We start from the raw sequence: 21,021 nt of genomic DNA on the forward strand, positions 1-21,021 counted from the left end.
TGTACTGTGAATGTACTAAGATCAGCAGACACAGCGAAATGGTATGCCCACCCTTAGCTCACATCTGTATTTGGTAAAACGTTCGGGGAGTCCGCTTGGGAACCCCCTCCCGAACGGACTACTGAATGCTTTTGCATGCAGTGTGCAGTGAAAGCACACGGACCACATATAATGGGGTCTGTGTGCTTGCCGCAAGCTGCGTGCACAAATCATACGGACAGGAAAGTAGATTGTGAAGTAATTTCCTGTCCGTATGTTCCCTGTGGAGATCATGTGGCAAGCATGCGGACCCCATTATAGTCTATGGGCATCCATATGCATATGCAAACGCTGTGCAGTGAAAACATTTGGAGGTCCGTTCAAGGGTCCCCCCCCTCCCCCGAACGGATTACCGATGCAGATGTGAACGAGGCCTTAGTCTAACATGACAATAAAGCACTATGGGGTATTTTTAAATAATTATTTTAATTCAATATTTTTTCCATTTGTGTTGTAATTTTCCTCAAATAATGCTTACACTTTATTAGACATAGTTATGAACAAAATGCACCAAAATGTAGAATTTGTTTTGAGAAGCTTGATGCTAATTTTTCAGTAGAAAGAAACAGAAAAGTCAAGGCTCTCACTAATTTCTAGTGCACTTTATTTTCTCAATAGAATACTCCTGACGATCAAGCAAATAACGTGCGCAATACTGTGTGTGAGTGCTGTGACTTTTCTTTAATGGACTATGTATTGACTGTTATACAGAACACCACAAAGATAAACCACTCCATAATGGTCTTAAAATGAATCTTGAAAGTTAACTATTAAATCTGAAGAATTTCATTCACACAAGTGGTTTATCTTTTTCCTAATAACAGCTAAAAAGCAAACATTATTTTTTTTTATTTTTACTTTTTTAATCTATATATTTGAATTGAGACCTGAATGGCAATAGTTATAAATCTGTCTAATTTAAAAATGGCATTCATAAAATGAGGCAGTAAAAGTAGACACTTATGCCCCTGTGTTTAATGTTCTCAAATGATCGAGAAATATTTTAGCTTTTTTTTTTTTTTTTTTTTTTTTTACTTCCTGCCTTCCAAAAGCCATAACTTTTTTATTTTTTCATTTGCAGAGCCACATGAGGGCTTGTTTTCTGCATGACAAATTGTGCTTTAGATTTGTAAATCTATGTAATTTACTGAAAGGCTGGAAAAAAATTCAGATTGCGCTGGAATTACAGGTTTTGTTTTTATGGCATTCACTGAGTGCGTTACCTTTATTCTGTGGGTCAGTATAATAATGTCAATAACAAATTGATATAGTTTTTGTAATGTTTTAATACCTTTAATAAAATTCCAAACTTTCAAATAAAATTGTATGCATCACTACCTTTTTTTTTAACTTGTTTTATTATCTCCCCAAGGGGCTATAACCTGCAAACATTAGATCAGTTATGCCACAGATTGCAGTACAACAGTATTGCAGTCTATGGTAAGATTAATATTGAACTCTGGAAGGTGTAGGAGCCTTTAAAAGGCTTATCGGGCAGGAGCTGTTTGGTGACTGGCAATGAAAGTGAAATGTGAAATGTCTGATCATGGTCCCTGCTATGTAAAACCGCAGAGAACGGGCGACTATGACACATGCTAATACCCGTTCCTGCACATTTATAAATCTTCTGATGTAGAATCCTTATAGGGCTAAGAAAATGGCCACTTGCAATACTGTGTAAGCTGCCATGTTCTTGTGGCCAGCAGGCATGCGCAGTCAGCTTTGCCCTAGGCCCGAGGTCTAGAAGTTTGAAGCCAGCGCTGGAAGAAGACGCGAAGAGAGGCCGTTCCAGAAGAAGATGGAGGCAGCACTGGAGAGTTCTCTCGCAGCAATGGCGACGCCCCCAGTCCTGCGAGAGAACTCATTTGCATACCGACAAAAACTGGGATTTATACCGAACGACGGCCCGGAGAAGACATGTAAAGGTTGGAGAAGAATAGCCTTTCTTAAGGCTATTCCAATCGTGGTACCCAGAAAAAAAAATTATTTTAATGATAGAATCCCTTTAAAACAAATATTAGATGAGTTTCCAACTTTCCTGGTTCTGTGTGACTTACAATATGGTTCGACACATTTCAGAGTATGGCATTTTTGGTGGCACAATTATTGCTACAGACTGTCACCAAAAAAGCAAAAACTGTAATGGGATATTAAAAATGCAAATGTAAACAAAGTAATAAAAAAAAAAACTATTTTCTTTCAAAAAATTATAAAATCTATTACATGTGTACAAAGAAGTTATTAAATGCATACTATGACACGGTGGATTCTCGTGTGAGTTGCTGTGCATTGGAGCTTTTCCATGTGGAATCTATAGCAGTTAAGGAACGCGCTATGTATTTTAAATATGCAGTGTTTTCTTTATTAGGATAATGATTTATCTGGAGTATTTTAATTGGTTACAAAAATACTTTCTTCACATGCGTTGTTGGTGAAATGTCATCATGCATGTCATGGCTGAGGAGCAATGTACGGAGTCTAATGAAGTGAAACAATTGAATACATCATACATTGTATTTCACACAATAAGAGCAGTAGTTCAATGACAAGAGAAAATAGTTCCACAGTCTGGTTCTTATATTACAAATTGAGTAAAAAGGAATCCTATGGCCCATGTAGTAGAGTGCAGCAAAATAATTATGCGCAAATGACTGTAGTAGAAGTGCATCTTGTTTTTTTTCCGCAGCGTTTTTCATTGCAATCTTGTAAAGTTTTTCTCTTTAGACTTTCTACATCTAAATGGGAGACGCCAGCATTTCCGTAGGTCTAATTAAAAATGCTTTTCTGCTACAGATTGTTTTCTGCAATGTATGGATGGCAGAGATTTTTGCCACAGTGTTTCAAGAATTCGAAGCGGAATTTTTCCGCTTCACCAAATTCTTTGTTAAATTCCGCACCTGTTAGACAGAATTTTTCACCTCCCATTTACTTCAGTGGGAGTTATCAGGCAGAATCCACTTATAGATTGGGCATAACGCTTATTTTTTAAACTAAAAAAATCAGCCTCTGATGCCCATTGACATCAATGGATTTTGGCTTCAAGCAGAATCTGGAGCCGATTTTGAGGCAGAATCCACCTGAAATTCAATGTAAAATTCCATCGGATGAGCATATTCTTATATTGGACAAAAAAAAATATCACAATTATAAGCTTGCAATAGCACCCCTGTTGTTTAAATTATATAGGCCTGTGTGTCATGAACACCCAGTACAGTACTGTACAGCTTCTGCGGTATCCTCATAGAAGCAGGGATGTTCTTTATGCGGAGTATAGGTTTTCCTTTTACTTCTCAGAGAACTTAGCATGGGCAGCAGCATTTCTAACAGTAATAGGTAGACCCCTGTTACAGGCTCTAAGCAGTGAGGGAAAAGCAATAAGATCAGCCCCACACCTCTCCACTCTGTTCTGCTGCTCCTACCAGTCTTTCAGAATGGAGCAGCATGGAGTGGTGAGGTGCCCCATCTAATCAAACTTTTAGACCAATACATTTTGAAAAACAACCGATGCTAATGTGAAATAGGTACAGAGAATGATCCACCCCACAAAATGTTAATGTTAATAAGTGTCAGAATAGAATACAGGTCCAGTAATATGACACTAGAGTGGGACCATCTATCTCAGAAGAGTGTCTCTGGTAGGACACTTATTGTAGTGCACCTGAGGGGCAATACGGTGGCTTAGTGGTTCTCATTGCATTTTTTTTTTTTTTTTTTGACCCTTCTCTTGACGTTTTGGCAGAACCGTTCTCATTGCATTCTTGCAGCGCCAGAGTCCTGGGTTCAAACCCTGCCAAGGACAAAACATCTGCAAGGAGTTTGTACGTTCTCCCCGTGTTTGCGTGGATTTCCTCCCATATTCCAAAAGAGATAATGATAGGGAAAAATGTACATTGTGAGCCCTATATGGGGCTCACAATTTACATTACAAAAAAACCCCAAAAAACTTATTGTTGTGCACCTCAGATAACGAGAAGAAGGGAGGTCCTAATCTCCATGTCTGATGCTTGTCCCTTATTATTGCAGGTACAGTGATTATTACTGCAGTCATGTTATGTTGTCATATTGTATTGCTCAGTATATGTTGATGCAGTCACTGACGTAAGGAATGACTGAGAACTTGATGATAACTACGGTACTAGATAGTGTGAAAGGACACTTATTGTAGTGCACCTAAGACAAAAGGAAGGGAGGTCCTAATTTCCATGTTTGATGCATGTCACTTATTATTGCAGATGAATGTTAATAAAGAATAACCCCCCCCCCACCCAACCACACCTGTGTCAACTCATTAGGTGTGCAACACTAATACAAGAAGATTATTGAGATAATGTTCAAATAATTTAATTTTTATAATTAAGATAGTTTTCAATCAAAAAAAAGTGTCCATACAATACAGCATATAATACATATGAAATGCTGGAAAGGCATGGCACAGTAACAAGGGGTGCCATTGTTGAAGAAAACATTAAATAAGTGTGAATATTAGAGATGAACGAACAGTGAAATGTTTGAAATTCGATTCGAGTAGCCGCTCAATACTCGACTGTTCGATCGAACATCGAACCCCATTATAGTCTATGGGGAATAAATACTCGTTTAGGGGGAAACCACTATTCGACTCAGGAGGGTCACCAAGTCCACTATGACACCCCAGGAAATGATGCCAACACCCTGGAATGCAACGGGGACAGCAGGGGAAGCATGCCTGGGGGCATCTAACATACCCAAGTCACTGTGTTACGTCGGGATCCCTGTCAGCTTGTGATATGCACAAGCTGACTTTTTCCCATAGGAATGCATTGACCAGCGTTGATTGGCCGAATGCCATACAGAGTACAGCATTCGGCCAATCAACGCTTGTTCTGCCGGAGGCTCATCTGTGAGGAGGCAGAGTCTAAGATCGGACCAGAATGGAGACTGCTGTGGACCGATCTTAGACTCCTCCTCCTCCAGCAGAACCAGCGTTGATTGGCCGAATGCTGTACTCTGTATGGCATTCGGCCAATCAACGCTAGTCAATGCATTCCTATGCATTCCTATGCCGAGATGTGACCTGTTCATATAAATTGAAAGTTACCTGAATTAGCCAGCCAATTACTTTTTCCGTTTTTTTTTTCTTGATGCCTCCGTTGTCGTAGTTCCTGTCCCACCTCCCCTGCGCAGTTATTGGTGCAAAAAAAGCGCCAGGGAAGGTGGGAGGGGAATCAAATTTTTAGTGAGTTTGCCACCTGGTGTTCGACTGGAATCGAACATCTCGAACAGCCTGATATCCGATCGAACATGTACTCGATCGAACGCTGTTTGCTCATCTCTAGTGAATTAGTTAAATTAGGTAAGAGAAAGGACAAGGAAGTACAGTAGGAGCAAGAGTAGACATAGGGAGGTGGGTGAAAGGGCATCTCATGGAAACCCAGAAACTCAATTCCTCCTCAGGACCTCATCAGTTTATAGAAGTATTTGAATATCAACAACTATAAGATAGCAGTGAGAGATCGGGTGTAGCTTGATCTGAAAAACTATAGTTAGATAATTGAGATATTTATGCAAGATACAGTCCTTTACAAAGGTATCTGCAGTTTATATTCAGTATACATATGTCAATTGTATTGAAGGCACAGCCCCTTTCAGGCCAGGGCCCCATGTGGTGTAAACAACACAGTTGGGCCGTGGCTTCAAGCAAATCCCATCCACACATTGCAGAAAAATGCACGCATCAAAAATTCTGTGATTTCCAAAACCATTGCAGTTTCGGATATTGCAGCATGTCAATTATACCTACAGTAGCACTGGCAGGGTTCCTATAGGTATAATGGAAGCAGAAAGACTTTCTGTGAAAAGCTTTGTGGGGAAAAACTATGATGCGCTTCTCAAATCATAACCGAACTGTTCAGTACTTCTGTATAATTGCCTCAATGCTGCTGCTTCTGAAGATGTTCTATAAGGAGACAGGCTAGTAGAATTTCTTCTGTGTGTGCTGTTATTAGAGGTGGGGCATGCTGAATGTCAAAACTAATGATAAATTGAGTCATATATAGAGATGAGCGAACACTATTCGGAACAGCCGTTTCGAATAGCACGCTCCCATAGAAATGAATGGAAGCAGCATGCAGACTTTGCCGGTGGCCGGTCGCTTAACCCTGAGTGCTGGCTACGTCCATTCATTTCTATGGGAGCGTGCTATTCGAAACGGCTGTTTTGAATAATGTTCGCATATATATATATATATATATATATATATATATATATATATATATATATATAATATTAGTGTGCAGTCACCTGATAGACAGGGAAACTTTAACTTGAACAATGAATGTAGAAAAATGCATTAAATGTGGTTTTATACATCATGAGTCTGGGAGATAAGAATATATAGTATAACATTTTCTACGGGTTTATACCGAAAAGTAATGGAAATATTTATCTGTTTATTTGCCCCTCCCCCCTTTGATTTACTTTAGGCTAAATGACTGCATTTATCTTTTCAAGTTTTATAGTCCCTGCTGTATACTTTATATTAAAACCAATGTACTTCTTCCACTTTTACGCTCAGTGAAGTCTCTTGTCTGCAACATATACTTGTTCTTCCATCTTTTATATGTACAATAGATTGAAAGAGGGAGAACAGGCACAAGGGAAATATTTTTTACATAAAGCTGTCTTCTTTCATTCTCAGCCTTCCTTGAATCCTGGTGGGAGATATGAATCAGATGTAGTGCTCTTAAACCGTTGGAGCATCCGGAATTATGAAGTTCAGCGAGGGGACATTGTCTCTCTAGTGTAAGTGGACACTTCAGTTTGGTTTTGATCATTGTTTACTGATAAATATAAATATGACAAGTGCTGATACTAGTAACATTCCTAGTTACTATTATATGTAATGGAATCTGTTGTTAGAACTAAGAATATTTGGATATTGAATTTGTTGCATGGATTTGATGAATGAGTGTTGACTTTTTAGTACATCTCATCTTATTGTTTTATTTGAACCTCACTGGTTGTTGCATACTGTATGGAGTACATTGGTTTGATGCTTGTTCTTAGACATTGATTGTTCTTTTTTGACAGTGCAACCTTAGAAGCAATGAAGCTGAATTTTCTTTCTGCCGTTTTGTGGTCTAGGGTCAGAGCCAAAAGATGGCACTGTTTCACAAATAATAATGAGACTTAATTAAAGTGGAAATGTTAGTCAATAGAAGACTGTCAAACCGCGAGCATGTGTCTGAGAGACACATGGTTATTTGTGCTGTAAGGGATTCTGACTCCTAGTCTTCGAGCACCAATATCACTTATAGCATTTTAACCTCTCCTACCAGTGCGTCTATTCATATATGTTCTTTGCATCTACTTGCTGATTTTCAATTGGATCACATATGTCTGCTTCTTTCCTCCTCTGAAATTGTAAATCTGACAGACCTTGTAGTTAGACAGGAGTTAAAGAGCAGAGATTGTGATTTTATCGCACAATAGCATTTCCATTAATGTATTAGTACATGATTAATTGTCTTCTGCTGTCCACATATCTTGTGGATCTCACATCCTGTTGTCAAAATCCGAGTGTAACTTGTGTTCTACAACCTGGATGATCCTCCGGAGTCCTCATTACTCTTTTGTCTTTAGCCTTACAAGGTTATGTTACACTTAGCTTGTGATGGAGGATATGCTCACCCACCTGGAATAGGTCACAAGATTCATGCTGCTGCAGTGTTATTCTTCTCCGTCATGTAGCCAAGGAACACAGTAAAGATTACTTTACATTGTAAAGAATAATAATACCGGTGGCAGAATAAATTATATCTGGATTACAGGGGCCAGACCAGTAGCCATCCTGTTGCTAAGGTTACTTTAATAGTGTAATAAATATTTTTAGAGCTATTTTTCTTGATTCTTTCACTTTTATAGCTAAAGCTTCCACTTTCACTGTGTTCCTTTAATTAAAATAACTGGACATAGTCATCCTGAAACATGAACTGTAGGTAGCACAAAGGTGGAGGCGGTAATTGTGTAAAATGTCTGTATATTCTATACTATTAATATTAACCATCGCTGGAAATAAAGGGCCAAATTCTAAGAAACAACTCATACTCTATTCCTCCTTCACCACATTTCACAGTAGACATTTTGCATTCCGGCAGGTAGCAGTCTGGTATCTACCAAACCCAAATTCATCCATCAAACCAGCAGATAGTGAGCATGAGTTATCTCTGCTTTTATGCACCTGTTGGACCATATAAACCCATCTGATAAGGTTCTAGACAAACTGTTCTGGTGCTGATGTCTCTTCTAGAGATAGTTTGGAACTCTGCAGTGAGTGACATAAAAGCATAGGCATAAGTAGCAATAATACATCTAAAGGCTGTTAAATAGAGATGAGCGAACAGTGAAATATTCGATATTCAATATTCGTTTTGAGTAGAGCCTCAATATTCGACTACTCGATTGAATATCAAATCCCATTTTGTCTATTGGAAAAAATGCACGATTCAGGGGAAACCACTATTTGACTAAAGGAGAGTCACCAAGTCCACGAATAGCAGGAAGAGAGTGTTTAGGAGGAGCGCTGTGCAGTTAAAGCGCACGGATTCCATTATAGTCTATGGGGTTCGTGCACTTTGCGCTGATAAAAAGTGAGCTTCCTCATAATAGCAAGCTGCCAGCTCTCCCGACTAGCAAAGACGAGCCTGCGGCAAATCAACACTGGTTCTGCAACAGGCTCGTCCTTGCTAGTCGGGAGAGCTGCCAGCTTGCTGTTACAAGGGAGCTGACTTTTTTGTCATAGGAATGCATTGACCAGCGTTGATTGACCAGTGTACAGCATTCGGCCAATCAACGCTGGCTCTGCCGGAGGCTCGTCTGTGAGGAGGCGGAGTCTAAGATCGGACCACAATGGAGACTACTGTGGTTCTGAATCAACGCTGGTTCTGAATCAAATATTTACTGCGAATAGCTAATAGTATTTGATCGAGTATGAATATTTTGAATACCGTAGTATTTGATCGAATACCTACTCGCTCATCTCTACTGTTAAACACTTAGAATTTTTTTGTGTATTTTCTTTTGCATATTTTATACAAGAGAGTATTACATCACTCTGGCAGGTAATAACTTGACCAAAGAATACTACATGCGTCCAAGTCAACCTCACAAGGATAGGAGTCAACACAGCTCCATCACATCACCCCTTAGTTTGAACTGGTATATATTGATTAATTTTTCAGATTCTTTGCTTTGGTCATCTTGTCCGAAACTTCACAGTAACCTTGTCATGTTTAAATTTGTAGTCAATAAAAATGTAAATGTTGTTGCAAATATAAATAATAAAACAATTTAGCAGACTTTACTCTGACCATCTTAGTGGTGACAATGTGGTCTACATGCACTTTCTATGATCTGTGACTTGTGAGAATCTCGGTCTTGAATACCTTATTACAATCAGGTTATCTGACAGGGTCACACCATGCATGAGAAGGCAACCTGGCCACATTATGAAAATCATGGCTGGGCTTCTGACCTTAGAAAATTCTTACATTTATGGTCCTATGCATTGGCAAGCTTTTAAGTCACCATCAAGTTGATTAGACAAAATCTTTAATACTCTGCAATTTTTAAAAATTATCTATATGTTTAATATTTACATTTTATTTGCCTACACATTTATGTATAGCTATGTTCATGGAAAACCCCTTTACGTTACATGTCCTACAATTTCTAATTCCTTCCTTAGGGCTAGTTTACACATAGTTTTTTGGTCTGGATTTTGACGTGGGAAGTCAGAATCTGGACCAAAATGTGCCTGCCGCAACTGTCACTCCGACAGTCACATCTTCCAGCTCCAGATTAGGCCGAAATTAATGGACCTAGTCTGGAGGAATTGTCTTGACGCGGATGCTGCGACGGTCTCCGCCACGGAATCCACGTCAAGATAGGGCAGGTTGCTTCTTTTTCCACGAACGGTAAAAGGAAATGACCGGCTCCTATTGATTTCAATGGGAAGCGTTATTTTTTAACCGGATTCTGACGCGGATTCCGCATCAAAATCCGGCCCAAATAGCCCCGTGTGAACTAGCCCTTACTTTCTTTTCTCCTGCATTTTTATTAGTTGCAGATTTATGGGATGTTAACAACCTACTATTATCAAGCTTATATTCCAAATAAAGGTAGAAATAGTAAGTAATGCTTATTTTCTTATGTTGTAACGTGGTCTGCATTTGCCGCATTTTCCTAACTACTTGGGCAAACCCTTTAAGGATTTACTCAGCACCCAGTTTCACTAAACATTGGGAAACAGACCTAATAAAATATTTGCAAAGATTATTTTATGTTCGTAAGCCAGAGCCAAGAGATGATACGGGAAAGCAGCCCCTGCCCATCAATGTAATACATTATAGTGACCAATTAATACTGCTACTATTATTATTACTACTACAGTATAACCGCTAGTGGTTTCAGAAACTGCCGCTGTCAGCTTTTTGCTGGATTGGCTTTTCCATAGGGATTGTCATAAGACAACTCTTTTAATCCCTTATTTTTGGAATGTATTGAAAAGGCAGCTGTGTCACATAAGAGCTGTTCTGGTAATTGTATAGAAATGTGATCAAGCACCTGATCTGACACCTGTAAAATTGTGATACTCGCGAAACTGTGGAAAATTTTATTAGGAAATTATGTAATAAATCATCTCTGCAGTATTTAAAATAAACTTCTTAAAGGAAGTTTACCATGAACTGCAATATCAAACAGTAACTTCATTATAGGGAATGTTATGCTGAACATAACTTATCTTCTAGAACTTCATCATGTGGCAGCGAGTTCCATAGTATTACTGCTCTTACTGTAAAGAATCCCCACCTATCCTGAACGTAAAACCTTTTTTCCTCTAGATTGTAGTTAGATCATCCCTAAGACATCTTTTTCCTGCAAAAAAACATATTTTGTGTTTATATTCTAATCCACCCGGGTCATCCTTCTCTGGTCATGTTCTAGTTCAGCTATGTATTTCCTAGATACAGGTGTCTAATATTCTGCACAGTATTCCAATGGTGTCTGACCAGTGAATTGTTTGGAGACAACTGTGTCCTTGTTTTAAGCATCTATTCCTCTCTTGATGCATGACATGATTTTATTTGCCCTGGCATCCGCTCTTAGTTAAAGAGGACTTTTCATCAGATTGGGCCCAGGCAGTTCTATATACTGCTGGAAAGCTGACAGTGCACTGAATTCAGCGCACTATCGGCTTTCCCGATCTGTGCCCTGGGTAAAGCGCTATAGGTCCCGGTACCATAGGGCTTTACAGTCAGAAGGGCGTTTCTGACACTTAGCCAGGGACATATAGACTCCCGTGTAAAAATAAGATTCCCATTGACTTCAATGACGTTGCATTTTCTGGTGCGTTTTTTTTAAATGTGTAAAAAAAAAAAAAGTCATTGAAGTCAATGGGAGTCTTATTTTTACACGTGTATTGTGCCAAAATGAGCGCACATTTACTCTGTGTGAATAGACCCTTAAGCTGCAAAACTCAGCCTAAGTGAGGTCTGGTCCACATCTGTGTTCGTTATTCCTTTCAGGGAGTCTGATTGAGGAAGGGGGAAGGGGGGGCAGATAGAAAACCTATTTGCATAAAAAAGTGGTTCCCTAAGGAAATCCACCAACACCATAGACTATAATGGGGTCTGTGTGGTTTCCACACAAAAAATGCGGAGAGAGAAAAATGCTGCTTGCAGGACTTTTCTCTCTGCTTATTTCATGCAAATAGGGGAGCGGAATGGCCTGAACGCAGATGGGAATGTGCTTATTTTTTTTTTTTTTATCAACTATTATCGGGAAAGGTCATAAATATATGATCAATAAGAGGCCAACACCCCAGCCCCGTGCTGTGTACTGGACGGGCACTGGAAGCAGGACCTGAGACTAGGCAATAAAAAAAAATAAATAAAAAAAAAGCCTATACAACCCCTTCAAGCATTTAATATAGTTTGTTTTTGCTTTGTTAACAACATTGAATTGTAAATAATAAAGTATAAATTGATCAATAAATAATAGCTTGCTTTATTGTGACAGGAGATTCGTGTTGTGTCTGTAATGATACAAGTGGAGGATTTTTAAAGCACATCTCATTATTTCTTTACAATGGCTCATAAATTTGCATAAAAAGAATTTGCAGTGGCTTTGTCCTAGTATTTTTTTTTCAACTAGTTGTAAGATTATAATGTAGTCAGCTGATACATACATTTAATAGACGTTTTTGTCTATTCATAAATTGTAATGTAAATTTAGTATTTGGAGTTTATCAAGCACAATAATAGGTAAGGCTTATGGAGAACAATGACACACATGGTTATGTCACATTATTTCCATGACCTGTTCTGAATGTATACAATAGGTTCACCTTTTATACGACATTGGAAAACTGAAAAGGGTACAAATTGTCTGTTCCTGTTAATATACTACAGTGTTTTGTATAAAAAAAGAAATTATGGTGCACATTCTCTCATAACTCTATTATATATATATTGCTCTCCCTGAATGTTTCTCAATAAATTGTCAATTGAAATTCCTCTTCAAATTCCACCATCAGCTGTGTATCCACCTGACTTCTGCACAACACAACTGATGATCCCAACCCCATTTATAAGGCAAGAAATCCCACTTACTAAACCTGACAGGGCACACCTGTGAAGTGAAAACCATTTCCGGTGACTACCTCTTGAAGCTCATCAAGAGAATTCCAAGAATGTGCAAAGCAGTAATCAAAGCAAAAGGTGGCTACTTTGAAGAAACTAGATTATAAGACATATTTTCATTTGTTTCACACTTTTTGTTCCACATGTGTTAATTCATAGCTTTGATGCCTTCAGTGTGAATCTACAATTTTCATAGTCATGAAAATACAGAAAACTCTTTGAATGAGGTGTGTCCAAACGTTTGGTCTGTACTGTATATATGGCATATCCACAGGATATGTCTGATAAATTTGGTGCTACCTTTGATACCAGTTTATTAGGTGAGCCCTGACTGCCATATCCATATGTGAATAAATAGAAAAGTGGCAGCACGTGTAATCATTGCTGTCATTCATCTCTATGACTGTTAGGGTCTGTTCATACAGAATTTTTTGCAGGAAGATTTTGACGCGGATTCCACCTCTGGAAAAACGTCTCCCATTCATTTCAATGGAAGTCACTAGCAGTTTTTTTCCTCTAGCGTTTTTTTCAGCTAGCAGAAAAAAAAAGCGACATGACCTACCTTTAGGTAGATTCTGCCTGAAAAAACCCATTGAAGTCAATGGAAGGCGGAAAAAATGTGATGTGGTTTTTTGATGTGGCTTTTGCAAAAAACACTTTAAAAACCACTAGCGTTTTTTTTGAAGAGAAGTTTTGAAGTCCATACAGTATGTTGGAGAAAAAATAAAGAAATGTGATGAAAAATGTGTCAAAAAGACTTGACAAACTGCATCATGTAAAAAACTGCGTCAAAACAAGTTTCCTAATTCCTGAAGCACATTTTTTCATGGTGCAAAAAAGTCTTTGTTAACATACTCTTTGCCAACAAGTGTGCTTGGCTATTTTCTTGACTCCAATAGAAGTGAACGTAGACATGCACACATGCACAGCCCCTCTCCATTCGTTCTCTGCCTAGGTGTAATGGCCAGCAGTAATCTCACAGATGGGATTGGTATCAAAGGCCTCTGTTATGAAGACAGTTGTGGGTTGTACAGGTGGGACTCACATCTCTAACATGTTTAGAGAATATCCTGTGGATACCCCTTTAAGAAAGTCCAATATTTTTTCTAAAGCTGATTATAAACTTGTAAAGATGTAGCTACAATTTGGTAAAGGTTCTGACTTCTAATGCATATGGCCTACTTTAACTTGCAATGTGTAACACGTAGTGACCTTACTTCTTCAAATACAACTTTTATTACTTCTGTCTATCATTTATATGCCTTTTAATTTTGTAAGTTTCTGAAAGACTTTTCTGCGTTCGTATCAAGTAACAGTAACATTTTCAACTTTCGCGTTCTTATCTTTCGTGGCGCTTTGAACAACTTTATCTAAGGACTTACATTGGTGAAGTAGTAGATTGCTATCTTGTCTGGTTTAGACGGATTCTGGTCTGACTAGCTATTTACAACTAACCTTTCAAGTGGAAATGATTTAATGCTATGACAAAGAGTTGAAAAATATTATGTTGGTTATCTACATGAGAGATTTAATCATTGCCCTATACTTTCTATTCTTTGTTCCGTTTATTAAGAGTTGCTACTATTTTTTTTTTTTTTGTCTGCTGGACGATCTTTTTGACTTTTTTGAAAGTGGTATTGTAACAGAAAATGAAAATCTCCTTACAGGTAAAAAAAATTAGACATTTTTGAAGAGTCTACAATTGGGTTCTTTAATCCCTTCCCAACATCTGCTGTAATAGTGGCAGATATATTTATATATAGCATTTGTTCAGACCTGGTGGCAATGTCTGCAATTGAAGACAGTCTGATTGTGGACATTTAAAGGGGTTGTCCCATCACAAGGATCCTATCTATACTGCTTGTTAATGTGGATGTAAGACTTTTCCTAAATACACTGCTTCAGCAAAACTGCTTTGTTTGTCCACCATCTTACGGAAGAAAGGGCCGCAAAATAGGACAGGAATAGGACCTATTCTATATTTTGCGGTCTGGACTGTTGGTCCACACTTGTGACCATGTAATTCATGGTCATGTGCACGGGCCCATAGAAATAAATGGATCAGTGTGCTATCCATGAAATTCCTAATCCGCCTGTCTAATAGTGCTGACAATCACCCAATGAACAAGTGTTTGCTGATTGGCTGATTTTAGTAGGAAAAGCCACTGTCCATTAGCACATCTCTCTGTGTAGTAAGGGTCAAGCTACCAATGGTCAAATATAGTTTATTCTGGGGGAACAATGGCTTTACTTGTCATTCCTTCTGGATGGGCTCTACATCAGCGTATACAGTCAGGCCATAGCAGAAGGAGTGCCATGATCTATCATGTGAAACATATCATTTGTCACTTTTATAATCTTTCTATTACCATTTGGTTTTGATCATTAGCTATGAGCCTTGTCTCTGAAGATGGATACTTTGAGCTCTCAGGTTCACCATATTCTAGAAGAACAAAATTATCAAATTATAGCTTCTATAATAGTATACTTTGTGTCAACCTATTGCATGTGGAGTATATTGTGCAGATTCTGTTTTTTTTTTTTCCTCAATACAAGTCAGTGGTAACCAGATACAACACAATAGGCATACTGTTGCACCCTGGTTTAAAGGTACTTTTTTCCCAATCTTGTTTAGTATGTAAAAACATGGTGCAACAGGTCATAGACCTTAAAGGGGTATTCCCATAACTCTTGTTCTGCAGCCTGCAGGGCTCTATGCTCTCTTCACTTCCTGGATTTCTCAGCACAGTGGTGGGCGGGGTTTCACTTGCTCTGCTATCTGCTATGTTTGCAGTCAGTAATGAGGCATTGGTTGTAAATGCATTACCACAGTATAAAGCTGATGTGGAAACTGATGTAGCAGAGCTGGATTTGAGTCAGCTTGCATTACATACAGAGGTAACGGACTCCTTATCTCAGCCCTTATCAGCCAAATTCAGTTAAACCAGCTGATAAGTTGAAAAGCTGAAGATAGACAGCACAGTAATCACGGAGCTCTTACCTCCCCCCTCCCCTATCTGAGGAGCTCTGTTGCTTGTCAGCCCCTCCCTCCCCCCCTGAGAGCAGGCAGCTACATCATTTGGGAAATGAGCAGATAAGCCCAGTGGCCATAGAAACACAGTGTCAACAATGAAGTGAATAAATTATGATAGCAACCAAACAAAGCTGTTTTGATAAAGCAATGTATTTAGGAAAAGTCCTAAATCCACATAAACTAGCAGTATAGATAGGATGCTTTTCGTGGGACAACCCCTTTAAGGGGCATATTTAATAACATACGGTTATGCAGTACATATAGCTGAAGATGCACTGGTGCACGAGTACTGCTACCTGCCATGCTCCACGTGTACTTGTTTTGGGTGCAAATGAAGCGTGTCATCTACTGTTCACCCATATGTGGTTACTGTGGCTGGGCTGTAGCATGTACATACATCATAAGAATTGTTTGCATTCTTTTCTCACACGCTAATATTGATGACTGCCACAATTTCCCTTATAATTCTGCACTCATGTAATTGTCACCGTTTTATAGCTGTGTGTGAAGAGGGGGCTCATTTACTAACTGTACTACTCTAATAGATTAGTAGGACTCTGTATATAGTAAAGCCTCTTTTATGGGTTTGTGACCTGTACCTTTAAAAAGTATTCTTTTCTTTGATAAATAGTGTTCTGTCTTTTTTTTATATACCACACTAGTAGCTTAGGAGCTTTGATAAATGTCCCCCAGGGCTTCTGAGCTTTAGAAGGTATTTTATGACAGAAACTGTGAAAAGCTCAAACCTGTCCAGGAAAAAGCATCCTAATTGTTGGGCATGGCTTTTGCTCCTTACTTTAACATCCCGTTTTTAGGTCAGACCTCTGAAGCGTGTATGAAAGAGGTGATTAGATAGATGTTCCAAGGTATATGAGCTAAACACATGGCTGCATTGACTTTGTGGGAAGACGAAGGATCAGCTTAGGTCTCAACTCTTAAATCCTACAGGACAACTGTCTGCATTTGTTTTTTTTTTTTATCTTTAGTAGAGTAAACATGAGCTATATGAATCAATTTTACAGATTTTTCAAGAACTTTAGTGAAGTTCTTCTTTAGCATTGTGCCAGTTGTTTCCTAATTTGTTATAAGATTCAGTATTGTTGTCATTTGAGGATCAGCTTTATTGTTGTTATTACTATTTTTTTTATTTTATTTATGTTCTATACATAATGTTGCCTTTCCACTGAGTATGGATTCTTATGGGATCACTGCAGCGGTGAACATTTGTATATGGTAAGAATTACAGAAGTATGCTAATAAGATCCACACGTTCTACCGATCGCTTCAGTGCCCAAGGCTATGTACAGCTGTGTTTTTTTCTTTTACTTTTAACTCATCAGTATATTGACCATGTTCATATGTAATGTGACTGATGACCTTCAGTAGACCTACAATATGAAAGAGACTATATTATATTGCTCCACTTTTTCATGCTAATAAGATCTAACACCTGTCACAAAAAATCATGTTTATCTTCAGAAAAACATTGTGCTACAGTCATTTGGATAACTGCCTTGCTAGATCAGAAATTTGTACAATGAGATTCAATATGAATACTAAATGACCCCAACAACTGAGTCAGTTTGGCACCAGGCACAATCTTACACAGTCTTAGGCTGGGGCACCACGTTGCGGAAATGCAGCTTTTTTTGTTGTAGATTTTGCTGCGGCTACAGAAGGAATGGGAAATCTATAGGACATTTTTATACTTCTGCCTTCTGCTCAATCCACTCCTGGGTTTGGCTTAAAAATCAACAGCAAAATCTGCAACAAAAAAAGCTGCATTTCCGCAACGTGGGGCCTTAGTCTAAAACTCCAAAAGGAATTGCCATTGAGATTAAAAATATGTGGTCAAGTTTAGGTTCGGGCTCTCATTTGGCTCCTTTATGTAACAATGTACTTATATTTTGTCTTACTCTGCTAACTAGCAGAAAGAGAATAGTTTTATAACTCGGAAAAAAAAAGTCTTCACTCCATAGATGCTAAAGATAGTTTCTGTAAAATGAACAAGCCAAAGCAAAGCTCAGTAAACAAATGGCTATGCAGGAAAAAAATCAATAGTGCATGGACAGAAAATCATTAGGCGTCCTAATAAAGTTCATGATGAAACTTTATGCATGCCGCTGGAAAGGTCATGTGCTGACTGCATTAGCTCTGATGACATATTTCTCGGCTGTGCTGCAAATACACTGGATGAGAAGTAAGATGTAAAACTGTGGAAACGCACCACTTGCAAATAATGGTGTCTGTCATGGCAACTTCTCCACGGGCTATGCCTAATAACAAGTCTTCTATTGCTCCTCTCGCTCCCTTCGTAAGTTTGGTCTAAATTTCTGTGAACTGTCGTAGCATGAAAATGCTATGCCTCTGCTCTAATTCTAAAAAGCTGGTTTAGACATTTCTGATTATCTACCTAATAAGTCATGTTAAACTCTGTGCATGGAATATAGGGAATCAGAAAATGTCTTGCTTCATTGCCTAGCAGCTTTTTTCAGGGCTACAGCAGAGGAAGGCAAAGCGTTTCATACATTTCCTATTGATCTAAAGATAGACTAGATTAGAGGTTATCTCTAATACCCTTGAACACCCTTTGCTGTCAGATTTTTACATTGATAGCTAGCATTATCTTGCCGCTTGAATACGGCTGTGTTCCAGAATATTCTACTTCAACATTAATTATACATTTTCAAAATGTTCTGAGATATGGTTTAGGAAATTTAGAAAATGAAAGGCTAAAACAAACAACTATCCATGTAAATTAAAGGGGTTGTCCCACAATTAAATATTAATTTACTCTGGTAGAGCAACCAAAACATAAGTTTTCAGTTGGATTTATATAAAGGAAAATTGCTGCTGTGCCTAGTTATTGTTGGTGCGTAGTTATTATGGCTCTACCTGCTGTTCATTTCATTCCTTTTTAAGGCTAGCTGCACATGAATGTTTCACCCATGAAACTTGGTCCGAGTGTTAGCGAGATTTCCCGGCTTGAACTTCATACTAGGAGTGGGACTTACAGTACAGTTGTGTATGATGCTAGGAGAACCTGCCTCCCAGTGACATACTGTCCAATATTGTAATTGGTACGGGACAGTATGTTTCTGAGAGGCAGGGACTCTTACCATCAAAGGTAACTAGGATACTAGGAGTCCTGCTCTAAGCATGAAGTTAAAGACAGTAAATCTGGCTAACACATGAACTTAGTTTCACTGGTGAAACTCAGCCATATGCAGCCTGTTAGGAGTATTTTGTGTCGTGGGTATTGGTGCACACCTTCTGACTTGCTCGCACGCACTGTTGGTAGGCAGCTTGATTTCCTGGTTCATTAGTCTGTCCTCCCATTTGCACCTGGGAGGAGTGGTCTCTACTCTGTATATAAACCCATGCCTCCCATGGTTCTGTGCTGAGTGTCGCTTTTACAGAGCTAGGCCTTAGCAGGAGGAGTAGGTGGTTATCTTGGATAGAGGAAGTTCCGTGGTTGGTTTTTGGGAGGTTTTGGGTGAACAAGTTGGTTTGTGTGTTTTCCCTTCTGTGTTCACCAATCCTCCCTCCGTGTATAATTGACTGTGTGAGTGAATTGCCTTATCCTTTGATTTCTACTCAGTTTCCCTGTGTTTGTTTCCTAGTGTACGGTTCCTTCCCATATTGGTTTGGGGAATTCCTTTCCTACATGTTTCCTGTGTGCTGCTTGTGTTGTTAGTCAGCGCACACCCTTGTCAGTCCCTGTCAGTAGCAGCTTCACTTGTTCGTTAGGGGTGACCCCCTTTAGTCTCCAGTCCCTAGAGATCTTATAGGGCATTCCTTCTCCCACTTCCCTCTAGGCCTACGGTGTCAGTGAGAGAGGAGCTGTCGGGGTCAGGTTTAGCCTGAGAACAGCCGACCTACACCCGTGAGGCAGGGACCGGGTTAGCTAGTGGGAGTAGTGCAGGGCGAGATTCCCTACTGCAATCCCTTAGCCCCGTTGCAGCTACCTGGACTGACATAACACAGCCAGCCTAACATGTTCACTGAATGGGTTCAATTCTGGAAGAAGCATGGCTAATACCAGGAATCACCTGACAACAATGTAGAAGAGGACCCTGTTCCAAGTCTTCCATCTATTCATTTAAAACCCGATTGTTTTTCTAATATCTCTTTAGTATTTTTGATTGTAACTTATTTCCATAAAGTGGTGTATGACAGCTTTAACATATATATGCTCTAGTCATATGTAGAGAATGATTCCTACAAGGAGAAATGTATAGGTGGGGTGGGGAGTATGTGAATTTGTGAAGGATTATGACTTGCTCTGTGTAGTTCAGTTTTATCATATTGTTTTCCAGAGTACCTATTGTGGGCAAGTTAGCTCAGTAGAAGCAGTGGTGAGGACCCAGACAGTGAAGATGGGGCACAAAATATGCAGCAAACTGTAAAATAAATACCATATATACTCGAGTAAAAGCCAAATTTTTCAGCACAGTTTTTGTGCTGAAAAGAAACCCCTCGGCTTATACTCGAGTCAAGCAAAAAAAAGTAGAAAATGACCGTGAAACACATACACATTAGGTATCCCTGTGTCTGAAAGTGCCCGTTCTACTGAATATAGGGTATCTGCACTGCTCCTTTTCCGTCGGGAAGGGGTTAATAGGAGCACTGCAGATACCCTGTATTCAGCCAGGCTGAATTCCAAGTGGGGTAAAAAACCCAGTCCTCAAGCTCAGAGAAGGGGCAGACAGACAACCAAAACACCCCCTCCCCTTCCCCAGCACCCAGCATCTACTGCACCCAAAAACTCTGGCCATTTTAATTTTTGAAATTTTCCAGTAGCTTCTGCATTTTCCCTCCTCCTCCTTATGCTCGAGTTTTCCCAGTTTTTTGTGGTAAAATTAGGGGCCTCGGCTTCTATTCGTGTCGGCTTATACTCAAATATATACGGTAAATCTTGACTTTAGGCACAAAATGAGCAGAATAAAATACATTCTTAACTTCAGGCAAAAACAAAATAAAAAAAACCTGCTCATCTGAGCAACTAAACAGAATTGATAACCTAACTATACGTGTGGCTTACTTCTAGCCACACGAACAAAACAGGTGCAGTATAGTCTCACTGGACTCGGCGTTACAGGACAGAACCATACACCTCCTTCTACCTCATGGAACTGCATTGGAATGCAGGAGCTGCAGCCTTTTCTGGCCCAGTAATGATCCAAGGATCTACACCAGGGCTGAAGGCTACTCCAGATCCGCAATGGACCACACATGTCAGAAACCTGATACATCTGGACTCCAGCA

The 21,021-nt window shown here is 39.2% G+C and overlaps 1 protein-coding gene and 1 long non-coding RNA gene across 2 annotated transcripts in view; one reads left to right on the forward strand and one right to left on the reverse strand.

Moving 5' to 3' along the window:
* Window positions 1-21,021, forward strand: part of IMMP2L (inner mitochondrial membrane peptidase subunit 2) — a 739,728-nt gene that overhangs the window by 12,176 nt on the left and 706,531 nt on the right. The window contains exon 3 of the mRNA XM_075274291.1: window positions 6,716-6,819. Coding sequence (XP_075130392.1) covers window positions 6,716-6,819 — 104 coding nt within the window. The remainder of the gene's footprint in view (window positions 1-6,715; window positions 6,820-21,021) is intronic.
* On the reverse strand, window positions 3,633-4,282 carry LOC142204960 (uncharacterized). Its single transcript, XR_012716164.1, has 3 exons — window positions 4,260-4,282; window positions 3,998-4,049; window positions 3,633-3,697 (listed from the first exon to the last, which is right to left on the reverse strand). It is a non-coding gene; the product is annotated as an uncharacterized LOC142204960 (long non-coding RNA).

This window comes from Leptodactylus fuscus, chromosome 5 (assembly GCF_031893055.1).
Source record: "Leptodactylus fuscus isolate aLepFus1 chromosome 5, aLepFus1.hap2, whole genome shotgun sequence".
NCBI lineage: Eukaryota > Metazoa > Chordata > Amphibia > Anura > Leptodactylidae > Leptodactylus > Leptodactylus fuscus.